This window comes from Narcine bancroftii, chromosome 7, assembly GCF_036971445.1.
Source record: "Narcine bancroftii isolate sNarBan1 chromosome 7, sNarBan1.hap1, whole genome shotgun sequence".
NCBI classification, from domain to species: Eukaryota; Metazoa; Chordata; class Chondrichthyes; order Torpediniformes; family Narcinidae; genus Narcine; species Narcine bancroftii.
This window is the reverse complement of record NC_091475.1, coordinates 53,486,233-53,506,717: the sequence shown is the minus strand read 5'-3', so window position 1 is coordinate 53,506,717 and position 20,485 is coordinate 53,486,233. Positions and strand designations below refer to the sequence as shown.

Below are 20,485 nucleotides of genomic sequence, written 5' to 3'. Positions count from 1 at the left end.
CACACATTCAAGACTTCACGGCAATCCTGCACGGCACCCAGGTCTTCTCGAAAGTCGACCGGATATGGGGCTACCATCAGATCCCAGTCCATCCTGAAGACATCTGTAAGACCATGATTGTCACCCAGTTCAGGCTGTTTGAATTCTTGTGAATGCCCTTCGGACTTAAAAACGCGTCCCAGACTTTCCAGCCTCTGATGGACGCTGTTCGCAGGGACCTGTACTTTATGTTCATTATACCTCGATGACATTCTTATTGCCAGCAGTGACCTCAAAGAGCACAAGGTCCATTTCCATATCCTGTTTGCCCGTTTGGCCTCACGTTCAACAAGGCCAAGTGTCAGTTTGGCAAGCAGACCATGCAGTTCCTGGGACACACCATCTTGGCAGCCAGAGCCGCTCCGGCACCAGAAAAAGTCACGGCCATGCGTCAGTTTCCGAAACCCACCACCCTCAAGAGTTTGTTGGTATGGTGAACTTTTACCATCGGTTCATTCTCGGTGTGGCTCATATCATGCGGCCATTATTCTCGATGATCGCTGTAAAAGACAAAGTCCTGGTTTGGCCGGAACAGGTGGAGGGCGTCTTTGCAGCAACAAAGGACGTGCTGGCGAGCGCCACACTATTGGCCAACGCACGCCCAGAAGCCCTAGGTAGACGCCTCGGCCACGCAGAGTCGATAGCTAGTGGCGTCCGCTGGCTTTCTTCAGCAGGCACCTTCGACCTCCGGAACTCAAATACAGCACCTTCGACAGGGAGCTCCTGGCCATCCGACACTTCCAGTACTTCCTGGAGGAAGCCACTCATGCAGGCCCTCGCGATGGCCAAAGATCCCTGGTCGGCTCGCCAGCAGCGCCACCTCTCTTATGTGTCAGAGTTCACCACCGACATCCGGTACAGGGCAGGTAGAGACAATGTCGTGGTGGACGTGCTCTCTTGACTCGCAATCCACAGCCTTGCCCCTGGCCTAAACTACACCCAAATGGCGCAGGCACAGAGGGAAGACACAGAAACGCAGGCCCTCCGCACTGCCATTACAGGGCTTCGTCTCCAGGACATCTGTTATCCGGGCAGCCCAGACACGCTGCTCTGTGACATTTCCACTGGTTCGCTGCGCCTGGTAATCCTGCCGCACTGGATGTCGTGGGCCTTCAGCATGGTCTGTGATGGAGCACACCCCTCGGTCAAGACATTGGAGTGGATGGTGGCAGAGCAGTTTGTGTGGCATGGGCTCAAGGAGGTAGCCCAAATGGTATGGAGCTGCAAGCAGTGCCAGACCTCCAAGGTCCACCAGCATACAAAGGCCCCGATTCACCAATTCGACCCGGCGGTCAAAAGGTTCCAGCACATAAATGTTGATATCGTGGGCCCCTTACCAGTGTCCAGAGAGGGGCGCTACCTGCTGACGGTGGTCAACTGGACCATGAGATGGCTGGAAGTCATCCCCATCAAGGACACTTCTGCCGAAACGTGCGCCAGGAACTTGCTTGCTCACTAAATCACCAGGTTCAGAGTCCCAGCGCACATCACCAGCGACAGAGTTACTCAGTTCACCTCTGCCCCCTGGAAACAGTTGGTGAGCCTGCTGGGAGGGGTGGGGGGTTAAGCTGCACCACATTACAGTCGGCACCTGAAGTCGGCCCTCATAGCCCGCCTCATCAGTCCCAGATGGGCAGATGAGTTGTCCTGGTTCCTCCTTAGCATCAGGACAGCTCCGATGGAGGATTTGGAGGCATCGTCCGCAGAGTTGGTATATGGCATACCACTGTTGCTACCTGGGGAGTTCTTCAGCCCGGAAACGGACTCCATGACCGACCACCCAACTGTGTTGGCAGATCTCTGCAACAAATTCGCCTCGCTGGCCCCCCACCTCCTACGCACCACGGTGTCTGATCAGCCCGACTGCCCAAAGAGTTGAATGCGGCCGAATTCGTCTTCGTCTGGAACGGCCCGCACATTGTGCCCCTGCAGCACCCTTATAAAGGGCCGTACAGAGTCCTGCAGCGGTCCGGCAAGACCTTCATATTGGACATTGGGGGTAAAAGTGAATTGTTTATGGTAGACTGACTCAAGGCGGCGCACCTGGATCTCACTCAACAGATTCAGCCCAAGTGCCAAGGCTGTCCACCCAAGCAGCGGGACGCGTAAGCCGGTTCTGGGAGGGGTTGAGTGATGGACACCGACTCGTGGCGAACTGGTCCCGCTGTACTGCTCGTGGCAGGGCAGCCACGAGAAAATGGTGCCGTCAGGGGACCTCCTTGCCTCGTGGCTTTAGCCCAGCGCACGCCTCAGGTAGCTGTGAAGACACCACCGAATTTGAATAAAACGGTCGTTGAGAACCACCAAAGTGGGGGTCGTTAGTCTTCCTCATTGTAGCTGCCACTACAACGATACATTTTTTCTTTTTGTATAATTTCTGAGAGGGAGGTGGTAGAAGGAGGGAGGGAAGGAGGGAGGGGAGGGCAAGGGTGGGGTAAAACCAGCATGTAAATTCAATCAATATTAGTTTATTTAAAAGTTTATTAATTACTTGTATGGAAACATTTTAAATATTCCAAAAAAAGAAGTTTCTTTCCAACAGCTATCAGGCACTTGAATAGGACCCTGCACCACTGCAGTCACTTGCTTTGCAGAGGATGACTGAATATTTATTATCTTTCTGATTGTTTTGTATTTATTGTCTCTTCAATTGTATACTATGTAGTGTTTTTTTTTACAAAGTTCAGCTGCAGCTAGTTAGTTTCAGTGCAGATATACATTGTTCAATGTATGTGACAATAAACTCTCATTTTCATTATCATCAGTTCTTTCATTCTTTCAATGCCTTGAGATATTGCGGATATTTCTAGACGTAGAAACATAAGAGGGTCAGATCACTGGCTGTCTTGTTGACCATGAGTTTTATGACAGGTCAGTCTTGAGCTACCTACTCCCTTTTCCTTAATCGACTACTGGCTGTGCTGGTGTATAAAAGGTGGTGGATTTCATCACCTTTGCCATGAACTGCTCCACATTTTCCAGGGTCTCATTGTGAACCTTCATTGTCAGAAGGCAATGTGGTGCAGCAAGGGCTTGGTGCAAGGTAGATGGCAGCGCTGTTGCTGGTGCGGACCCACAGGGCATAAAGATGCAGCACTCCCTCCGGGTCCAGCTGCCCAGTCGACCGCCGTCGGCTCTGCACGTGCCTTGAATGGCCCATTGAGGGAGCCAACGGGGGTTTTACTTGAAATCCCACGACCACATCCTAGCAGCCACAACGGACTTCAGACTCAGTGGACACGGAGGACTGGAGCAGGGCACCAGAGGATGGGAAGATCACCCTCCCATCTGAGGAGACAACCCATGGGAATGGTGACCATGGCAGAGAACCAGCAAGGGGGTTCTGCCGGCTGAAGGACCAGTGCATGCTGGCGACTCAAGGCGAGGAACCCAAAGAAGCTGCGGACTGCTGGAGACTGGCTTGAACTGGCTGGAGGGGTAGCAGGTATTGGAACCGAGATGAGAAGTGTTGAGGACTCCTTGACGGTGTCAGAGGTTCAGTTCTGGAGCTCAGATTGCTGATGGTTTGGACTGGACTCTTTGGCTACAGAAGTCCCGGAGCCGAATCTATGGGCGCTCAGTGAGTCTGGCGGGGGGGGGGGGACTTTCTTTTGCTTCTCTCTCTGACTGTAAATCCAAATGCAAGAGGTGCTTAGGCTAATCTGTTTGCTTTGCAGCAGGCAAGAGGATATTTCATGTAATATGACGTTGTTTTATTACCATGATAATAAATGGAATCTTGAATCTTTTGTCTGCTTTAGTGAATGAATTCAGTGCCTCAGAGCGTGTCTGCACATTGCACCTCATCCAACAACATATGGGGGTCCTCGATGCTGTGATTAGTGTCCATTAGATTTTGTACCTTAGCTCCACTCTTGTGAGAACTTTGTTGGAGATGAGGTACAAAGCAAGAACATTACAGCACACTATAGGTCCTTCTGTCCACAATGTTGTGCCAAATTATATAAACCTACACAACAAACTAAACCTTCCCCAGCTCACACCCGTAACACTATATTTTTCTTGCATATCTGTGTCTGTCTATGAGTCTTCTCAATGTCCTTTTTGTATCAAATCTACAAATCACCCCTGGCAGTGCATTCCAGGCACCCATGACTCTTGTGTAAAAATCGTACCCCTGATAAATCCCCTAAACTTTCCTCCCGTCACCTTGTGCAGAAGTCCTTGAGTGTTTACTGCTCTCACCCCAGGATAAAGGTGCTGGTTCTCAACCTTACCCTATGCCTCTGATAACCTTGTAGACTTCTACTCATTCATCCCTCATCCTTCTTCTCTCAAAGCGACCTTGCCTCATGAGACGCATTCTCCAACCCAGGCAACATCCAGGTAAATTTCCTCTGTATCCTCTCCATAACTTCCATGTCTTACCTGTAATAAGGAGACTAGAACTGTACACAATATTCCATGGTGGTCCAATCAGTTTTATAGAGCTGCAACATGACCTCACAACTCTTGAACTCCATCTCCCGATTAATGAAGACAACATATCATAAGCTTGCTTAACTACACTATCGACCTGCAAGGCAACCTTGAGAGATCGATGGATTTGGACCCCAAGTTCCCTCTGTTCTCCCACACTGTTAAAAATTCTGCCATTAACTATGTACTCTGCCTTCAAGTTTGACCTTAAAAAATGACCTTCACACTTAACTTATCCAGATTGAACTCCATCTGGCACTTTTCTGCTCAACTCTACAACAACCTTCAACACTATCCAGAACATTTCCAACTTTCGTGTCACCTGCAAATTCTCTGACCCATCGCTCTACTTCTTTGTCCAGGACATTTATAAAAATCACAAAGAGCAAAGATCCCAGAACAGATCCCTGTGGAACTCCACTGGTCACTGTCCTCCAGATACAACATATTCCATCTATTACTACACTCTGCTTTCTGGAGGCAAACCAATTCTCAATACAAGGTTCCATGGATCCCAAGCTTTATGACTTTCTAAATATGTCTACCATGGAGGACCTTGTTAAATGCTTTACTAAAATCCAAATATACCACATCCACTTCCCTGGCTTCACCAATTAATCTTTTTACTACCTCAAAAAAAAATTAGTCTTGTGAGGCATGAGATAGCCCTTACAAAATGATGCCAACTATCCCCCCCTGAGAAGACTGTACTTCTCCAAATGTTTGTAAATCCTGTCCCTAAGGATCGTCTCCAATAGTTTGCCCACTATTGAAGCAAGACTCACTGGTTTACAATTCCGAGGATTCACCCCATTACATTTTTTTTTAAACAAAGGGACCACATTTGCCATTCTCCAATCCTCTCCAGTACCTCCTGTCATCAGGAAGGATGAAAAGATCAATGCCAAAGCCCTAGCAATCTCTTCCCTCACTCCTGTAATAACCTGAGATATATCTCATCCAGTCCCAGAGATTTATCAATCCTAATATTTTTAAGAAAATCAGGCACTTCCTCTTTCTTAACCTTAATTTGCTCCAGCACAAAAGCTTGTTCTACTCTGACCTCACCTTGATTAAGGCCCTTTTCTCTGGTGAACATTGAAGGAAAGCATTCATTTAAGTCCTCCCAACCCACTCCATCAGGCACGTTGCCTCCTTTATTCTTGTGGCCTTCCCTTCACTCTCATCATCCACCTGTTCTTCAGGTAGTCAGAGAGCACCTCAGGTATTTCCTTAATCCTACTTGCCAAGGGCTTCTCATGCCACGTTCGAACTCTCTCAAGTCCTTTCCTGTCTTTTGCTTCCTAAACCTTCTATGTTTGCTTCATCCTCTCAAGTAGTTGTCTCTTTTGTCAACCACAGTTCCCTAACCAACAATCTCAGAGAAACAAACCTATCCAGATCCCTGCGCTAGTTGTCCTGAGTCATCCTCCACCTTACTTCTGTTTTTATCCCCCAAGAACATCCATTCTAAATTTATTCTCCCCAGTTCATGCCTCATCCCATTGTAATTAGCCCTTCTCCAATTTAACACGTTATCATTTTCTCTACTATCCTTGTTCATCGCTATGCTAAAGCTTAGGGAGTTGTGGTCACTTCCAACAAAATGCTCCCCAACATAATGACAAGGTGCATTTCGCAGTATTAGATCCAGAACGGCCTCTCCTCGAGTCAGCTTGTCCACATACGGTCAGGAATCCTTCCTGGACACACCTGACAAATTCTTCCCCACCTCTCCTTCTTGCAGCAAGGAGGGCCTGTCAATACAGGTACACAATCCTTTATCCGGACATCTAAAATCGGGAAATCTCCAAAATCCGGCAGGTGGGTCGGGCGGGAGACGGGCAGCGCGGGTCGGGCGGGAGACGGGCAGCGCGGGTCGGGCGGGAGACGGGCAGCGCGGGTCGGGCGGGAGACGGGCAGCGCGGGTGGGGCAGTGGGAGACGGGCGGGAGACGGGCAGCGGGAGTCGGGCGGGAGACGGGCAGCGGGAGTCGGGCGGGAGACGGGCAGCGGGAGTCGGGCGGGAGACGGGCAGCGCGAGTCGGGCGGGAGACGGGCAGCGCGAGTCGGGCGGGAGACGGGCAGCGCGAGTCGGGCGGGAGACGGGCAGCGCGAGTCGGGCGGGAGACGGGCAGCGCGAGTCGGGCGGGAGACGGGCAGCGCGAGTCGGGCGGGAGACGGGCAGCGCGAGTCGGGCGGGAGACGGGCAGCGCGAGTCGGGCGGGAGACGGGCAGCGCGAGTCGGGCGGGAGACGGGCAGCGCGAGTCGGGCGGGAGACGGGCAGCGCGAGTCGGGCGGGAGACGGGCAGCGCGAGTCGGGCGGGAGACGGGCAGCGCGAGTCGGGCGGGAGACGGGCAGCGCGAGTCGGGCGGGAGACGGGCAGCGCGAGTCGGGCGGGAGACGGGCAGCGCGAGTCGGGCGGGAGACGGGCAGCGCGAGTCGGGCGGGAGACGGGCAGCGCGAGTCGGGCGGGAGACGGGCAGCGCGAGTCGGGCGGGAGACGGGCAGCGCGAGTCGGGCGGGAGACGGGCAGCGCGAGTCGGGCGGGAGACGGGCAGCGCGAGTCGGGCGGGAGACGGGCAGCGCGAGTCGGGCGGGAGACGGGCAGCGCGAGTCGGGCGGGAGACGGGCAGCGCGAGTCGGGCGGGAGACGGGCAGCGCGAGTCGGGCGGGAGACGGGCAGCGCGAGTCGGGCGGGAGACGGGCAGCGCGAGTCGGGCGGGAGACGGGCAGCGCGAGTCGGGCGGGAGACGGGCAGCGCGAGTCGGGCGGGAGACGGGCAGCGCGAGTCGGGCGGGAGACGGGCAGCGCGAGTCGGGCGGGAGACGGGCAGCGCGAGTCGGGCGGGAGACGGGCAGCGCGAGTCGGGCGGGAGACGGGCAGCGCGAGTCGGGCGGGAGACGGGCAGCGCGAGTCGGGCGGGAGACGGGCAGCGCGAGTCGGGCGGGAGACGGGCAGCGCGAGTCGGGCGGGAGACGGGCAGCGCGAGTCGGGCGGGAGACGGGCAGCGCGAGTCGGGCGGGAGACGGGCAGCGCGAGTCGGGCGGGAGACGGGCAGCGCGAGTCGGGCGGGAGACGGGCAGCGCGAGTCGGGCGGGAGACGGGCAGCGCGAGTCGGGCGGGAGACGGGCAGCGCGAGTCGGGCGGGAGACGGGCAGCGCGAGTCGGGCGGGAGACGGGCAGCGCGAGTCGGGCGGGAGACGGGCAGCGCGAGTCGGGCGGGAGACGGGCAGCGCGAGTCGGGCGGGAGACGGGCAGCGCGAGTCGGGCGGGAGACGGGCAGCGCGAGTCGGGCGGGAGACGGGCAGCGCGAGTCGGGCGGGAGACGGGCAGCGCGAGTCGGGCGGGAGACGGGCAGCGCGAGTCGGGCGGGAGACGGGCAGCGCGAGTCGGGCGGGAGACGGGCAGCGCGAGTCGGGCGGGAGACGGGCAGCGCGAGTCGGGCGGGAGACGGGCAGCGCGAGTCGGGCGGGAGACGGGCAGCGCGAGTCGGGCGGGAGACGGGCAGCGCGAGTCGGGCGGGAGACGGGCAGCGCGAGTCGGGCGGGAGACGGGCAGCGCGAGTCGGGCGGGAGACGGGCAGCGCGAGTCGGGCGGGAGACGGGCAGCGCGAGTCGGGCGGGAGACGGGCAGCGCGAGTCGGGCGGGAGACGGGCAGCGCGAGTCGGGCGGGAGACGGGCAGCGCGAGTCGGGCGGGAGACGGGCAGCGCGAGTCGGGCGGGAGACGGGCAGCGCGAGTCGGGCGGGAGACGGGCAGCGCGAGTCGGGCGGGAGACGGGCAGCGCGAGTCGGGCGGGAGACGGGCAGCGCGAGTCGGGCGGGAGACGGGCAGCGCGAGTCGGGCGGGAGACGGGCAGCGCGAGTCGGGCGGGAGACGGGCAGCGCGAGTCGGGCGGGAGACGGGCAGCGCGAGTCGGGCGGGAGACGGGCAGCGCGAGTCGGGCGGGAGACGGGCAGCGCGAGTCGGGCGGGAGACGGGCAGCGCGAGTCGGGCGGGAGACGGGCAGCGCGAGTCGGGCGGGAGACGGGCAGCGCGAGTCGGGCGGGAGACGGGCAGCGCGAGTCGGGCGGGAGACGGGCAGCGCGAGTCGGGCGGGAGACGGGCAGCGCGAGTCGGGCGGGAGACGGGCAGCGCGAGTCGGGCGGGAGACGGGCAGCGCGAGTCGGGCGGGAGACGGGCAGCGCGAGTCGGGCGGGAGACGGGCAGCGCGAGTCGGGCGGGAGACGGGCAGCGCGAGTCGGGCGGGAGACGGGCAGCGCGAGTCGGGCGGGAGACGGGCAGCGCGAGTCGGGCGGGAGACGGGCAGCGCGAGTCGGGCGGGAGACGGGCAGCGCGAGTCGGGCGGGAGACGGGCAGCGCGAGTCGGGCGGGAGACGGGCAGCGCGAGTCGGGCGGGAGACGGGCAGCGCGAGTCGGGCGGGAGACGGGCAGCGCGAGTCGGGCGGGAGACGGGCAGCGCGAGTCGGGCGGGAGACGGGCAGCGCGAGTCGGGCGGGAGACGGGCAGCGCGAGTCGGGCGGGAGACGGGCAGCGCGAGTCGGGCGGGAGACGGGCAGCGCGAGTCGGGCGGGAGACGGGCAGCGCGAGTCGGGCGGGAGACGGGCAGCGCGAGTCGGGCGGGAGACGGGCAGCGCGAGTCGGGCGGGAGACGGGCAGCGCGAGTCGGGCGGGAGACGGGCAGCGCGAGTCGGGCGGGAGACGGGCAGCGCGAGTCGGGCGGGAGACGGGCAGCGCGAGTCGGGCGGGAGACGGGCAGCGCGAGTCGGGCGGGAGACGGGCAGCGCGAGTCGGGCGGGAGACGGGCAGCGCGAGTCGGGCGGGAGACGGGCAGCGCGAGTCGGGCGGGAGACGGGCAGCGCGAGTCGGGCGGGAGACGGGCAGCGCGAGTCGGGCGGGAGACGGGCAGCGCGAGTCGGGCGGGAGACGGGCAGCGCGAGTCGGGCGGGAGACGGGCAGCGCGAGTCGGGCGGGAGACGGGCAGCGCGAGTCGGGCGGGAGACGGGCAGCGCGAGTCGGGCGGGAGACGGGCAGCGCGAGTCGGGCGGGAGACGGGCAGCGCGAGTCGGGCGGGAGACGGGCAGCGCGAGTCGGGCGGGAGACGGGCAGCGCGAGTCGGGCGGGAGACGGGCAGCGCGAGTCGGGCGGGAGACGGGCAGCGCGAGTCGGGCGGGAGACGGGCAGCGCGAGTCGGGCGGGAGACGGGCAGCGCGAGTCGGGCGGGAGACGGGCAGCGCGAGTCGGGCGGGAGACGGGCAGCGCGAGTCGGGCGGGAGACGGGCAGCGCGAGTCGGGCGGGAGACCGGCAGCGCGAGTCGGGCGGGAGACCGGCAGCGCGAGTCGGGCGGGAGACCGGCAGCGCGAGTCGGGCATGCAAGGGGGGGAGACCAGCAGCCTGAGTCGGGCGGGCGAGAGACCTGCAGTGTGACTGGAAGGGATGAGGGTGGATACAGCATCACAATTTGGATGGGTTTAAATCTGGCTTTTCGAAATTCTGTCCCCCCAAGGGTTCCGGATAAAGGATTGTATACCTGTATTAGGAAAGTTAACATAGCAACAACACTGTTATTTTTGAACCCTTCCAAAATCTGCCTACTTATCTGCTCTCCAGTGTCCTGAGGGCTATTTGAAGGCTTATAGACTACACCCCACACAGTGAATGCTCCGTTCCATTTTCCTACTTTCACCCACACTGATTTAGTAGACACTTACTCCACAGCATCCTCCCTTTCTGCAGCTGTGATACCTCTGACCAGGAATGCGACTCCCCCCAACAACCACACTTTTTGCTCCCAACCTATCCCCTTCAAAACTCCAGTGCCTGCATCAGCCAAGTCTCGGTAATGGCCAGAAGATCATAATTCTATGTATTGATCCGCACTCTGAGTTCATCTCCCTTATTCCTAATACTTTTTGCATTGAAATCAGCACATTTCAAACAACTACATTTACACTCCCTCCACTGGTAGCCCCTCCTCACAAACTCACCATCAACCTTTCTGCTCTATTCTCTGCCCTGCCAAACTATTTTGAATCCTCCCCAACAGCTCTAGCAAACCTGCCTGCCATGATATTGGCCTCCCCTCTGGTTCAGCTGCAAACCATCCTTTTTGTACAGGTCATATATTCCGCACAAGAGATCCCCATGATCACGAATCTGAACCCCTGCTGCTTGCACCAACTCTTCACTCATGCATTCATCTGCCACAACATCCTATTCCTGCAATTTTATGGGCAGATGAGTTAGAGAAGAATGTTCTACATTTTATTTATTTGATGTGATTTGAAGGCCGTAGTGAGGTTGAAGAAGGTTCCCTATTTTGGCATGCACTGCTCCCTGAAGTTTCTTGGAGTCATTGATCAGTGAAGATCACTCCCACTATGCCTCAAGATGAACAGAATCCATATTGCAACATTGGGACCAGCTGTCCCTGATACTCATCTTTCTCATCTTTTACCTCATCAGCCTTCTCATTCACGAGGATCCCACCATCCATCATATTTTCCCGTTTCCTCCCTCCTTTCCTGCATCTCACAGGTATTCTCACTATGACCCTGATTCACTCTTCTTTTTCCACACACACTGTCTGTCCCATGGCACCTTACTTTGCAACCAGAGATGATTCAACATCTATCCACCCATCTCCTCCCCTCCCACCATCTGTGTGCCTAAACAATCTTAAAAACACCATGCTGGAGAAACTCAGTGGGTCAAACAGTGAGCTTCTGTATCTTTATCTTTGCCATATAAAAGTCACTGTTTGACCTGGTGAGTTTCTCCAGCATTTGGAGTTTTAACTTCAATCATGGTGTCTGCAGACTTTTGTTATTTACTCCTGACTAAGTAATTACTACAGGGGAAGCCACAATTCACTTGCAGTTCAGAATCTGGTCTGCTTACATTGGAGAAACACTAAATGGTTAATTGTTTTGTGGAGCAAAACAAGGGTGGTCCTGAGCTTTCTGTTGCATGTCACTTGAATTCTCAATTCCACTCACTTTCTGACCTCTGTCTGTGGCCTCCTCCATTACCATAGTGAGATCCCATGTAAACTGGAAGAACTGCATCTGAGCTTCCTTCCTGATCATTTGGCAACCCTCTGGAATAAACACTGAATTTTTTAACCCCAGGTAAATGGCTCAATTGGAGCAAAAAAAAAGATGGAGGAAACCAGTAATTCAGGAAGCCCCCATGGTCAATTATGTTTTTTCACACAACCACTGCATTCAGAAAATTGCTTCAAAAATTCCCAAACATAGTCTCTGTAAAAGGTCCTGGAGATAAAATAACGTTCCAATATTTTACCTCCTGGACCCGTAGAGTACTTCACAGAACACCTGCAGCCTAAACACAACTGTAGGCATTCATCACCAACAATGGAAGGTTATTGATAATGCACAATGCTGTACATCGCATATAGGTTATACGTTGCGGTCAATGCAGTGGCATCCCATGTTGTCTGAAAATACTGCACATCAGATATTTAATGTAAACGCAGTGAGATCCAAACTTTTGGCGTTCTGATTGTTCCAGTGTGAATGGTCACTCCAGAAGGTAGGTGTGGTAATGGCCGATGGGAAAAAAAACATGTTATTTGTTAAAAAAAAATGTTTCAATTGTCCTTGGACCATTTCTCTCCATGGATGCTACCTAACAGCAGAGTCCTTCTACCTTCTTTGTTCGGGCAAGATTCCAGCATCTGCTCTTTCATTATCAAACACAAGTCCTTTTCTCATTCAATTTCTTTAAAATGTCTAATAACAGCCAGTAACTCGTGCTCCTTATCACCTGACCAGCCTTAACTAAACTCCATGCAGAATTTTGCCTTGCACCTCAGTCTTCACCTTGCTCTGCCTTGACAACTGTGAACCCTCTACTCTTTGAGGAAGGGTCATTGACCCAAAACCTTGACTGTCTGCTCTTTCCACATAGGCTGCTGGATTGGCTGAGTTCTTCAGGCTGTGTTTTCCTTTCGGATTCCACATCTGCATTTTATTTATATTCGCGCTGTTAGAATCTGCTTGAAAGAAGAGTGGAAGCTGATTTAATGGTGACATACAATACTTGAAAAAATGAAAATATGTCCAGTTAAATCAGGGGTTTTCAAACTTTTTCTTTCCACTCACAAACCACCTTAAGCACAGAGCACTTATGGCATAGGATTGCTTAAAGTGGTATGTGAGCAGAAAGAAAAAGTTTGAAAACCAGAGTAAAAGGGGAAAAAAAATAGGATGGCAGTGGGTGGCAAGACAAGGAAGAGCTGTTTCAGTTCCAGTGTGTTGGGACGAATGGCCTCATTCAGAATCTAATTACCTTCCATGCAGCTGCGAGATCGAGCCACTATGTATAAAAACTGCCCGTGATATTAACAGATCTACCAAGCAACATTGACATAATGAAATGCCCCTGCAAGATCGAGCCGCTACGTATAAAAACAGCCCGTGATATTAACAGATCTACCAAGCAACGTTGACATAATGAAATGCCCCTGTCACAAAGATAGAGGCTCATCACCCATCTCCTTTTGAAGCACACTTGCAAAAAGGGTCAGATCAATCATTATATTTTGTAAAACAAAGACAACACCTTGTCAAGCATTACAGTGGTCGCAAGTAAGAAAATAATAAATCTTGAGATTAGAGCAGGGAAACAGCACTTGTTTCTTTTTTTGTACGGAATGAAGTCAAATGATGATGCTGTGATACATTTGAACAAAGAGCAGTGATTGTGTGGAACTGGCATGGCAGGGGAGTTGAAGCCTGGGCCCATATTAAAATGAATATTTAAGCAAGCTTGAGGGTCCTGGTAGCCTCCTTCTGCTCCTTTTTTTGTGTTCTTGACTGAGTTCTAAATCTTCTCGTGTTAATGAATATTGCAGCTTTGTAACAAAATCATTCAAGTTTTTCTAATGCACATAAATCAAAGACAATGCTTTGAAAAGGAGTCATTCTGCTGGGTATATTGTTGCCAAATTATTGACGTTTCTTTAATAGATATAAATTAGGAACGCTTACTTGTAGTTAATTAGTTGCATCTCTTTTCCAAACCTTTTCTCAAAAGGTCAACTCCATTAATTTGCAGTCAAAACAGATTTAATTGTAGGAAGCTGCATGTTTGGTTGGACATTGGCAGTCAACAAATCATTTGTTAGAAGAGTTCCCACCAAGGACTGAGACGCACAGTTCTCTTCCTATCCATTCATTACTGGAACTGAAAACACAAGAGCAGCCCAAGACTGAGGACTCACAAGTGATTGTGTAAACTCCCTGGGGAAAATAATTGATGACAATTCATTGATTCTTTCAAGTACTTTAATGAGAGAAGAAAAAGCTCAGTCTCAGTGGGCCCAACTTAATGAAAATATCAACTTTTTTTTTAAGATAAATCTTGAGAAAATTAGGTGTTCAACTACTACAATGAATATTAAAGTTTCTTCTCTTTGGGGTTCTTTTTTCAACTATTTTCACAATATATAGATCAGATTATTTTTGGTCCTTTCCTTTTTTTGAACCGAGTAATATCGAAATTAGCAGTTGACACCCGACTTTGCCAGCAATCGCTCAGGTTGGGGTTAGAAATTAGATTAATAATAGGTGTTTTTTTCCATCAAAAAATATGTGTATCTAGTTTACTGTTGCTTATCATCTGTAATTCTATTTTATCTTTATCTGAACATTATATCATGTATCTAGGCAACCTGATTCCCCCCCCCCCCCACAAAAACCAATAAAAAGATAGTCCAAACTGGCATGACATCTTTTAGGGGAAAGCAGTCTTTATTTTAAAACATTGACGTTAAACCTTTATTTCCAAAGACTTGAAGCTTCAATAGTTTCAAAAATATGGGTGCTTCCTCTTGAGAATTTTGCAAAAATTCTAGCAAAGTTGAACTGGCTCCAAGAAAGTTGGTGCAAAAAAGTGTATTTCCACACTTGTGGGGGAAAAAAAACTGAATGTTCTACAATTCTTATTCTCTGAATCTCAACTGAACACCACAACGAATACCCCTTCAAGGAGAGCTGTCGTGCATGAAATAGTCTCAACCATTTTTGCGGAGTTGGACGCAGAATAGTGGCTTCTCTTCTGTTCTTATAATTATGACTTATTGATTGCTGCAAAACAATCAATCTGCGGTATTCTAAATTTTACCCATTACCTAACTACATTCAAGAATCCAATTCCTCTGCAAGTGCAACCAACGCAATCACTCTGAAAATCACTTTAGAATGATCAGCTGTAGCAAATGTGGCAGCAAGCAAAAGACTCACTTAGTAACCTTAACTTCAAACAAAATGTGTGAACCCTGGATTCTGCAGCTTTACTGGTTGTAGTTGGATAGAGAATGCATCAAAATTAGCACAAATATTTGCCAACAGAAGAAAACTGCCAACAGTTCAATTTGCAGTTGGTTTGTCCATATCATTCCAATACTTTTATAGGTTGTGAAATCTCAATTTGTCTAACCTCATGGTTGAAGTGAGAGTCCAGGGTACATTATGGGCCCGAAGGCTGGTGACACCTCCTCAACCACCATAGCCAAAATGTTTTTCTGTGAGTGCCAAGGCAGGATAATCACCTAGCCACATAATATCGTCTTTGTAGTGGAACTGGTCTTGAACGTAAGCTACTGAATTGCAAAAACAGTGAAGCACGTCATTTCTCATCAATACAAAGCTAGAGTTAGGCCACATCCGGAATACAGTGATCAATTCCAGCAAAACCCCTGGGGTGTGGGGGGGGGACAGTGTTCATCCAAGGAGTGAAAGCTGTATTTATTTGAATAATACCCTATCTGCAGGGATTAAATTAGAGGGAAAGTATTCAGAGACGAAGGCTAAATAACCTAGAATGTCGATGGTGTCAGTGACATAACGATTCCAAGATATTAAAGAGAACTACCAGACCTTTACAAGGAAATATTTCTGCTTATTTATGAATCTATGTGCATTGTCTGAGATGACAGAATGTTGGAAGAAAAACTAGGAAACATGAAAATAAAGGGGTTAGAAATTTGGAATTGATTCACAGATTTTTAATGTGTTGGAGGTTGACAAATTTTTGTCTCCAAAAGAATAAAGGGATGTGGGGCAAGGATAGGTTGATGGGGTGAGATCACAGTGTTGCAAATTGTAGATTTGCCTATCCCAATGTTCCTGAAAATGAGTGACTCGAAAGACAAAGAACAGAAATTCAGATCACACTTACAGCAAAGAGCTTTCTGCAGTCTTCGCAGTTTCATGGCAGTTCTATATGCAGAAAATCTGACATTATTTAGATCGGCTGTAAAAAAAAAAGGGAAAACAACAAGTTCACTGGAATGTGCAGGAACCTCACATGACAGTACCATTTCAAAAGTTAAAAATTGCAGCCCCTGAAATCAAAATACCTTGCATTCACAATTCGATGAATTATAATACCCTACAGCATAAAGATACAGGCCAGAGGTTATCAACCAGGAACATTTAATACATTTATTATATACTCAGTCCTGTTATTCTATTTGAGACACCAGATCAACTAAAATCATAGAAAAGTACATTTCACAAGCGACTGAAGTTCTTTCACAAGAGCTTTGGATCCCCTAATTTAATGATTTGAGTACAATGACGACAAAAATCACACCTCAGTTACTCACATTTTAGTTCATAATTACTGATGCTGATTTCAAAAAGAGGTTTTGGGGTTAGATGATGACAGATGCTCGTTACAGCCATTAAATGTATTCATTGAAGTTTATTGGGACATTGAATATCTTTTATCTGTCACTTTGCTTCTATATTCTCAGAGAATCTTATGAAAACTTCAGAAGAGATTTACAAATACAATCACTGAAAGACTTATTTTATTATATGGATCAAATAGAATTCTGATCAATTTACAAACTTCTGAGCAAATACACTCACACACAGCTTCTCCCAGAATTTCTGTTCCCAGCAGTAATTACAGTGAATCACTTGCATGTTACAGTTCTAATACAAACCTGATATCTAGTGCCACTCAAAACACTGGTTACTTGATCTCATCACTTGAATATGATATTGATAATTGTTGAGCCAGGGATCTTTTCACCCAAGATGTCTGCTTATTCATTGAATATAAATATTTCATTCCAAAACAGAAGTAACTTGCTGCGTCTGTACTTAGCCTTTCTGTGAGATAGCTCATTTGTGGACATTTATTTTTTTACTTTTCAACAATTAAATTGGAGCAGATTGAGAAAAATTAAATATTTATCAGGTCACATAAAGCAATGAATATTTATCATACATTGGAATAGAACTGGTTTCTATAAAATTATTGCAAAGAGTGAAAATTATGCATTTCAATTTTTTGGGCCACAAGGCTATGATGAATGAGTGAAAGTGAAAAGTTATTTATCTGCCTAATGATAATAAAACATTCAGTTCCAGCATGAGAATATTTTAACAATCATCGTGATAATATTTGAAGTGACTGAGATTAAAATTTCTAATTTCAATTTTGCTTTGAGTAATCTTGTGAGGTTGAAACGTTTTATTGCACTGCTAATTACGTTTGGATAATCTGCATGTTGTCCACTTATTACTGTCCAATTACCTCAGGATGAAACTGAATTCATGGCACGAGAGTGTACTTGGCATTTGACGAAGCTTAAGGGCCAACGTTTTATGCTCTGCTCAAAATATTCGGACATTGTCGGGCAATTTCGATGACGTGTCTTTCTGTGAGAATGTCTACAGGAGAAAGCATTCAGGGCATAGACTGTTCATGTTGATCTTTTCACGTGCAATTTATTTTTTTCATTCTGGACAATGAAGGCACACAAACTTCTATTTGAATTTTTTTCTCTGTTTCCAGAATATTATGGAGTTCCATATTTTAGAATTGATTTGGAGAATTCCTTATCCACCTGTTCCAATTCTCTGTTCTGGTGAACAAGTCATACTCACAAGTATGTTTTCTCCAAAGCACAAGCTCCAAGTTTAATTTTATGTAAGTCACAATTAAATCTCTGGTAGAATGGCTTCCCTCAAAACAGCAAAGTAATTTACGGGATTGTACCACATGTTGTATTACAGATTTGGCTTGAATTTACCATTTTTTGTTTGATAGTGGTTCATCTCACTGCCTTTGTAAGGGAACATAGTGGCATCGATATTAACCACATCAAACTACATTTACTAAAGTGAGCCAAAATATATGATACATTAAAAAAAAACGAATATTTTTGCCCTTCTCACTGACTGGAGAACATACACTTTCCCAGTGAAACCTGCAGAGACCAGAGTAAAAAAAAGGATTGCAATGCTGCCAGTGTACTGAATCCCAGAGAAATAATGGCCTGGGTTCAGACAAGGACCCCAAAAAACCCCAGAATTCTGTAATGTGAATAATTGACCCCATGCAGACGGCAGTCTAATGGCAAGTGCCAAAACTGCTTTGCTTCTGCTTTTAAGAGTGACAACTATTAAATATGCCTGGCAAAAATTCAGCCTTATTGCAGAGCTCAAAATACATGATAGCAAAGGTCCCTGATGAATTGTGGAACTCTGATCATTTTATCTCCATTGCAATGATCCGCCTATTTTTTTTTAAATAAATTGTTTCATCCTGTCAGCCAACCTTATTAACTGCTAAGCAACTGAAATCGTGGCTTGTCTCCAACCGCATTCAAAGCTTCTCTTCCCAAAAGCTTCCCCTCTTTGAACAAAGGAAACAAATTGGCGGCGACACATTATTCAAACGTGAACAGAAGTATTCGGAGGGGGGGGGGGGGTTTCCTTACCTAGTGACTGATAGAGTTCCGACATCTTCGGGTGATCCCAGCAGGTGGTCTGAGTTTGGTGGCTGTAAGAGACAGGGGAGGGGGGGAGAGTTGTAGGGAAAGAAATGGGAATTAGCCGAACAGATATATATATATATATAAAAAGCTGTGCCCTCGTATAAATCAGAGCGATACCTCCGACTATTTCTTCTGCTGTTGACCCTTTCGTTGCCAGATTGGCGGCGACGAACCAATCGAGGAAGCTTCAGAGGTGGAGGGTTTGGGGGACGTGCACAGCAGTCGACTTCTCACTCACATAATGCACTCGAGATAACTTTGCTGAAGAAGCAGGTCACCGGACACAAAAGGAAGCATGCTTCTCTCTTGATCACTGGCCCACTCTTACTTTGTATGCAGACTGTATGGAAGCTGCAGGTATTCGCCTTGACCCAAACAAGAATATTGCAGTTTCTATCCTGCTCCTGGGCCCTCCATGGAGGTGGCCACCGTTTTACGCACGCGAATGAACGATGTGGCGAGAGAGAGAGAGAGACGGGGGAGGGGGCTGTCTCTCCTCTTCCCCCTTCACCCCCCCCCCCCCCCCGGCTTCGTTCGGTGAGAGCACTTGTGTGAGAGGCCATTGTACAGATCTGCCTACTCAGCACTTCAGGGCTCCCAGCTTCACTTGAAATACACACAGAGCCAGCGTCCGCGCAGAACGGGAGAGGCGAGAGAGCAGGAGGTGGGTTTCCGAGTTGGGGCTGAGTTCGAGTGCACGCCGGGGGGGGGGGGGGACTACTGCTGAAATTCACCCCTTCCACAGAAAGGGTTCCATCGACAGCCGTACACGGGATTAATTCACACTTCTGTTAGTAACGGAACGCAACAAACAGCGAACAAAAGAAAATGCGTTCGTCTTATTCAAAGTTCAGTCCCAGTGTGTTGCTCTGGGATGTATTACAGCTTGAAATGAGAGCAAGGGTGTCCCCCTTCCTTCCCCACCCCCCACCCCACTACCTGCCGTTCTACCCTGAGTTCAACAACTGACCATTTCTGCCCACGGATCCTGTCTGACCTGCGGACTTACTCCACCAATTCTTTGTCTGCCCACGATTCCAGCATCGCCAGGCTTTTTGTGCTTCTCAATAACTTCTTTGTTGTCCTTTCGGCTCCAGGGCGGGTCGAGACAGCATCCACTCGACTCCTCGTCAACCCCAAACCCACGGTCACGGGACCCTTGCGGCCGCCTTTCCTCACCTGTCACTCTCTTTTTTAAAAAAATTCCAAATCAAGCGAGCAGCTCCACGGGGAAGCCTCTTCCCCGACCCATGTGCAGTGGATGCCAGAGCAGGAGCGGGACAACCTACCTGTACTGGTGGTCGCTCCAGCACGGGCAGCCCCGCTGCGCTCCCATGCCGAGGTGGCGAACCATCACTTGTTTTTCAAGAGAAGCCGGATCCAAGTTGTCGCGATCGCGCGAGTCACGCCAGTGAATAGGCTTCCCCTCTACCTACCCTTTCAGCTGCTCCCTCATCTTGCAGAAGCAGGTTAGTTCCAGCCACACAGTTTGTACCGTCAGTCAACGAGAAACGGAGCGCACCACACAAGGGGGGGGGGGGGGGGAGGAATGCAGATCTCACGAACTCCTGCTGTGCTGATCACTCATGGGGAGTGAGGCGGGGAGGAACTTCTGGACCTTCACCCTCCGCCAGTGAACTGGGGACTCGCGCAGAAAACCAGGCGCTGGCAGTAAATCCGGCTACTTCAGGGAGGTGAAGGGGGGGGGGGGTGTCTTTTTAAAATGCACGTACCACCCTTCACCCTCTGCAAACCTTGGTGCAAGAGAGGAACGTGGTGGTGAAATGATTTGCAACCCTGACACTACTCCCTTCTGGTGAACCGTGGCAAATCCCTGGCAGAGACACATCAGGTGAACAACACCCAGTTGCAACATGAGATGCGGGGACCTTTGCCCAAGCACACGCCTCCACAAATCACAGGAGGTTTTAACCTGACAAAAACAAAACGGATCACCTCGTTGTGGGACAGGCAAAATAAATCAATTAAAAATGAAGAACCTGCGTGGGGCGACAAATAAAACAGCCCCCCCAACCCCTTCCCTCAGATTTCCCCAGTGAAGCATTTTCTTTCATCACTGCGAACCTCAATGTGCAACTTCCGAGCAAAAAGTCGGCCTGACAGCGGAGATCGTTAACCTTTCCACTCTGGTAGAGGCGAATTGAACCTTGCAAGAGCAA

The 20,485-nt window shown here is 50.6% G+C and overlaps 1 protein-coding gene across 27 annotated transcripts in view; it reads right to left on the bottom strand.

Moving 5' to 3' along the window:
- Positions 1-20,485, bottom strand: part of dmd (dystrophin) — a 1,604,005-nt gene that overhangs the window by 91,887 nt on the left and 1,491,633 nt on the right. For 22 of the 27 annotated variants that reach the window (XM_069890130.1, XM_069890120.1, XM_069890110.1 and 19 more), the window contains 2 exons: positions 18,249-18,310; positions 15,689-15,763 (listed from right to left, as the gene is read on the bottom strand). In XM_069890130.1, coding sequence (XP_069746231.1) covers positions 15,689-15,763; positions 18,249-18,310 — 137 coding nt within the window. Of the gene's footprint in view, positions 1-14,947; positions 15,111-15,688; positions 15,764-18,248; positions 18,311-19,741; positions 20,096-20,485 lie in introns of those variants that run through there. The other 5 variants (XR_011341867.1, XM_069890134.1, XM_069890133.1 and 2 more) reach the window with 5 other exon arrangements.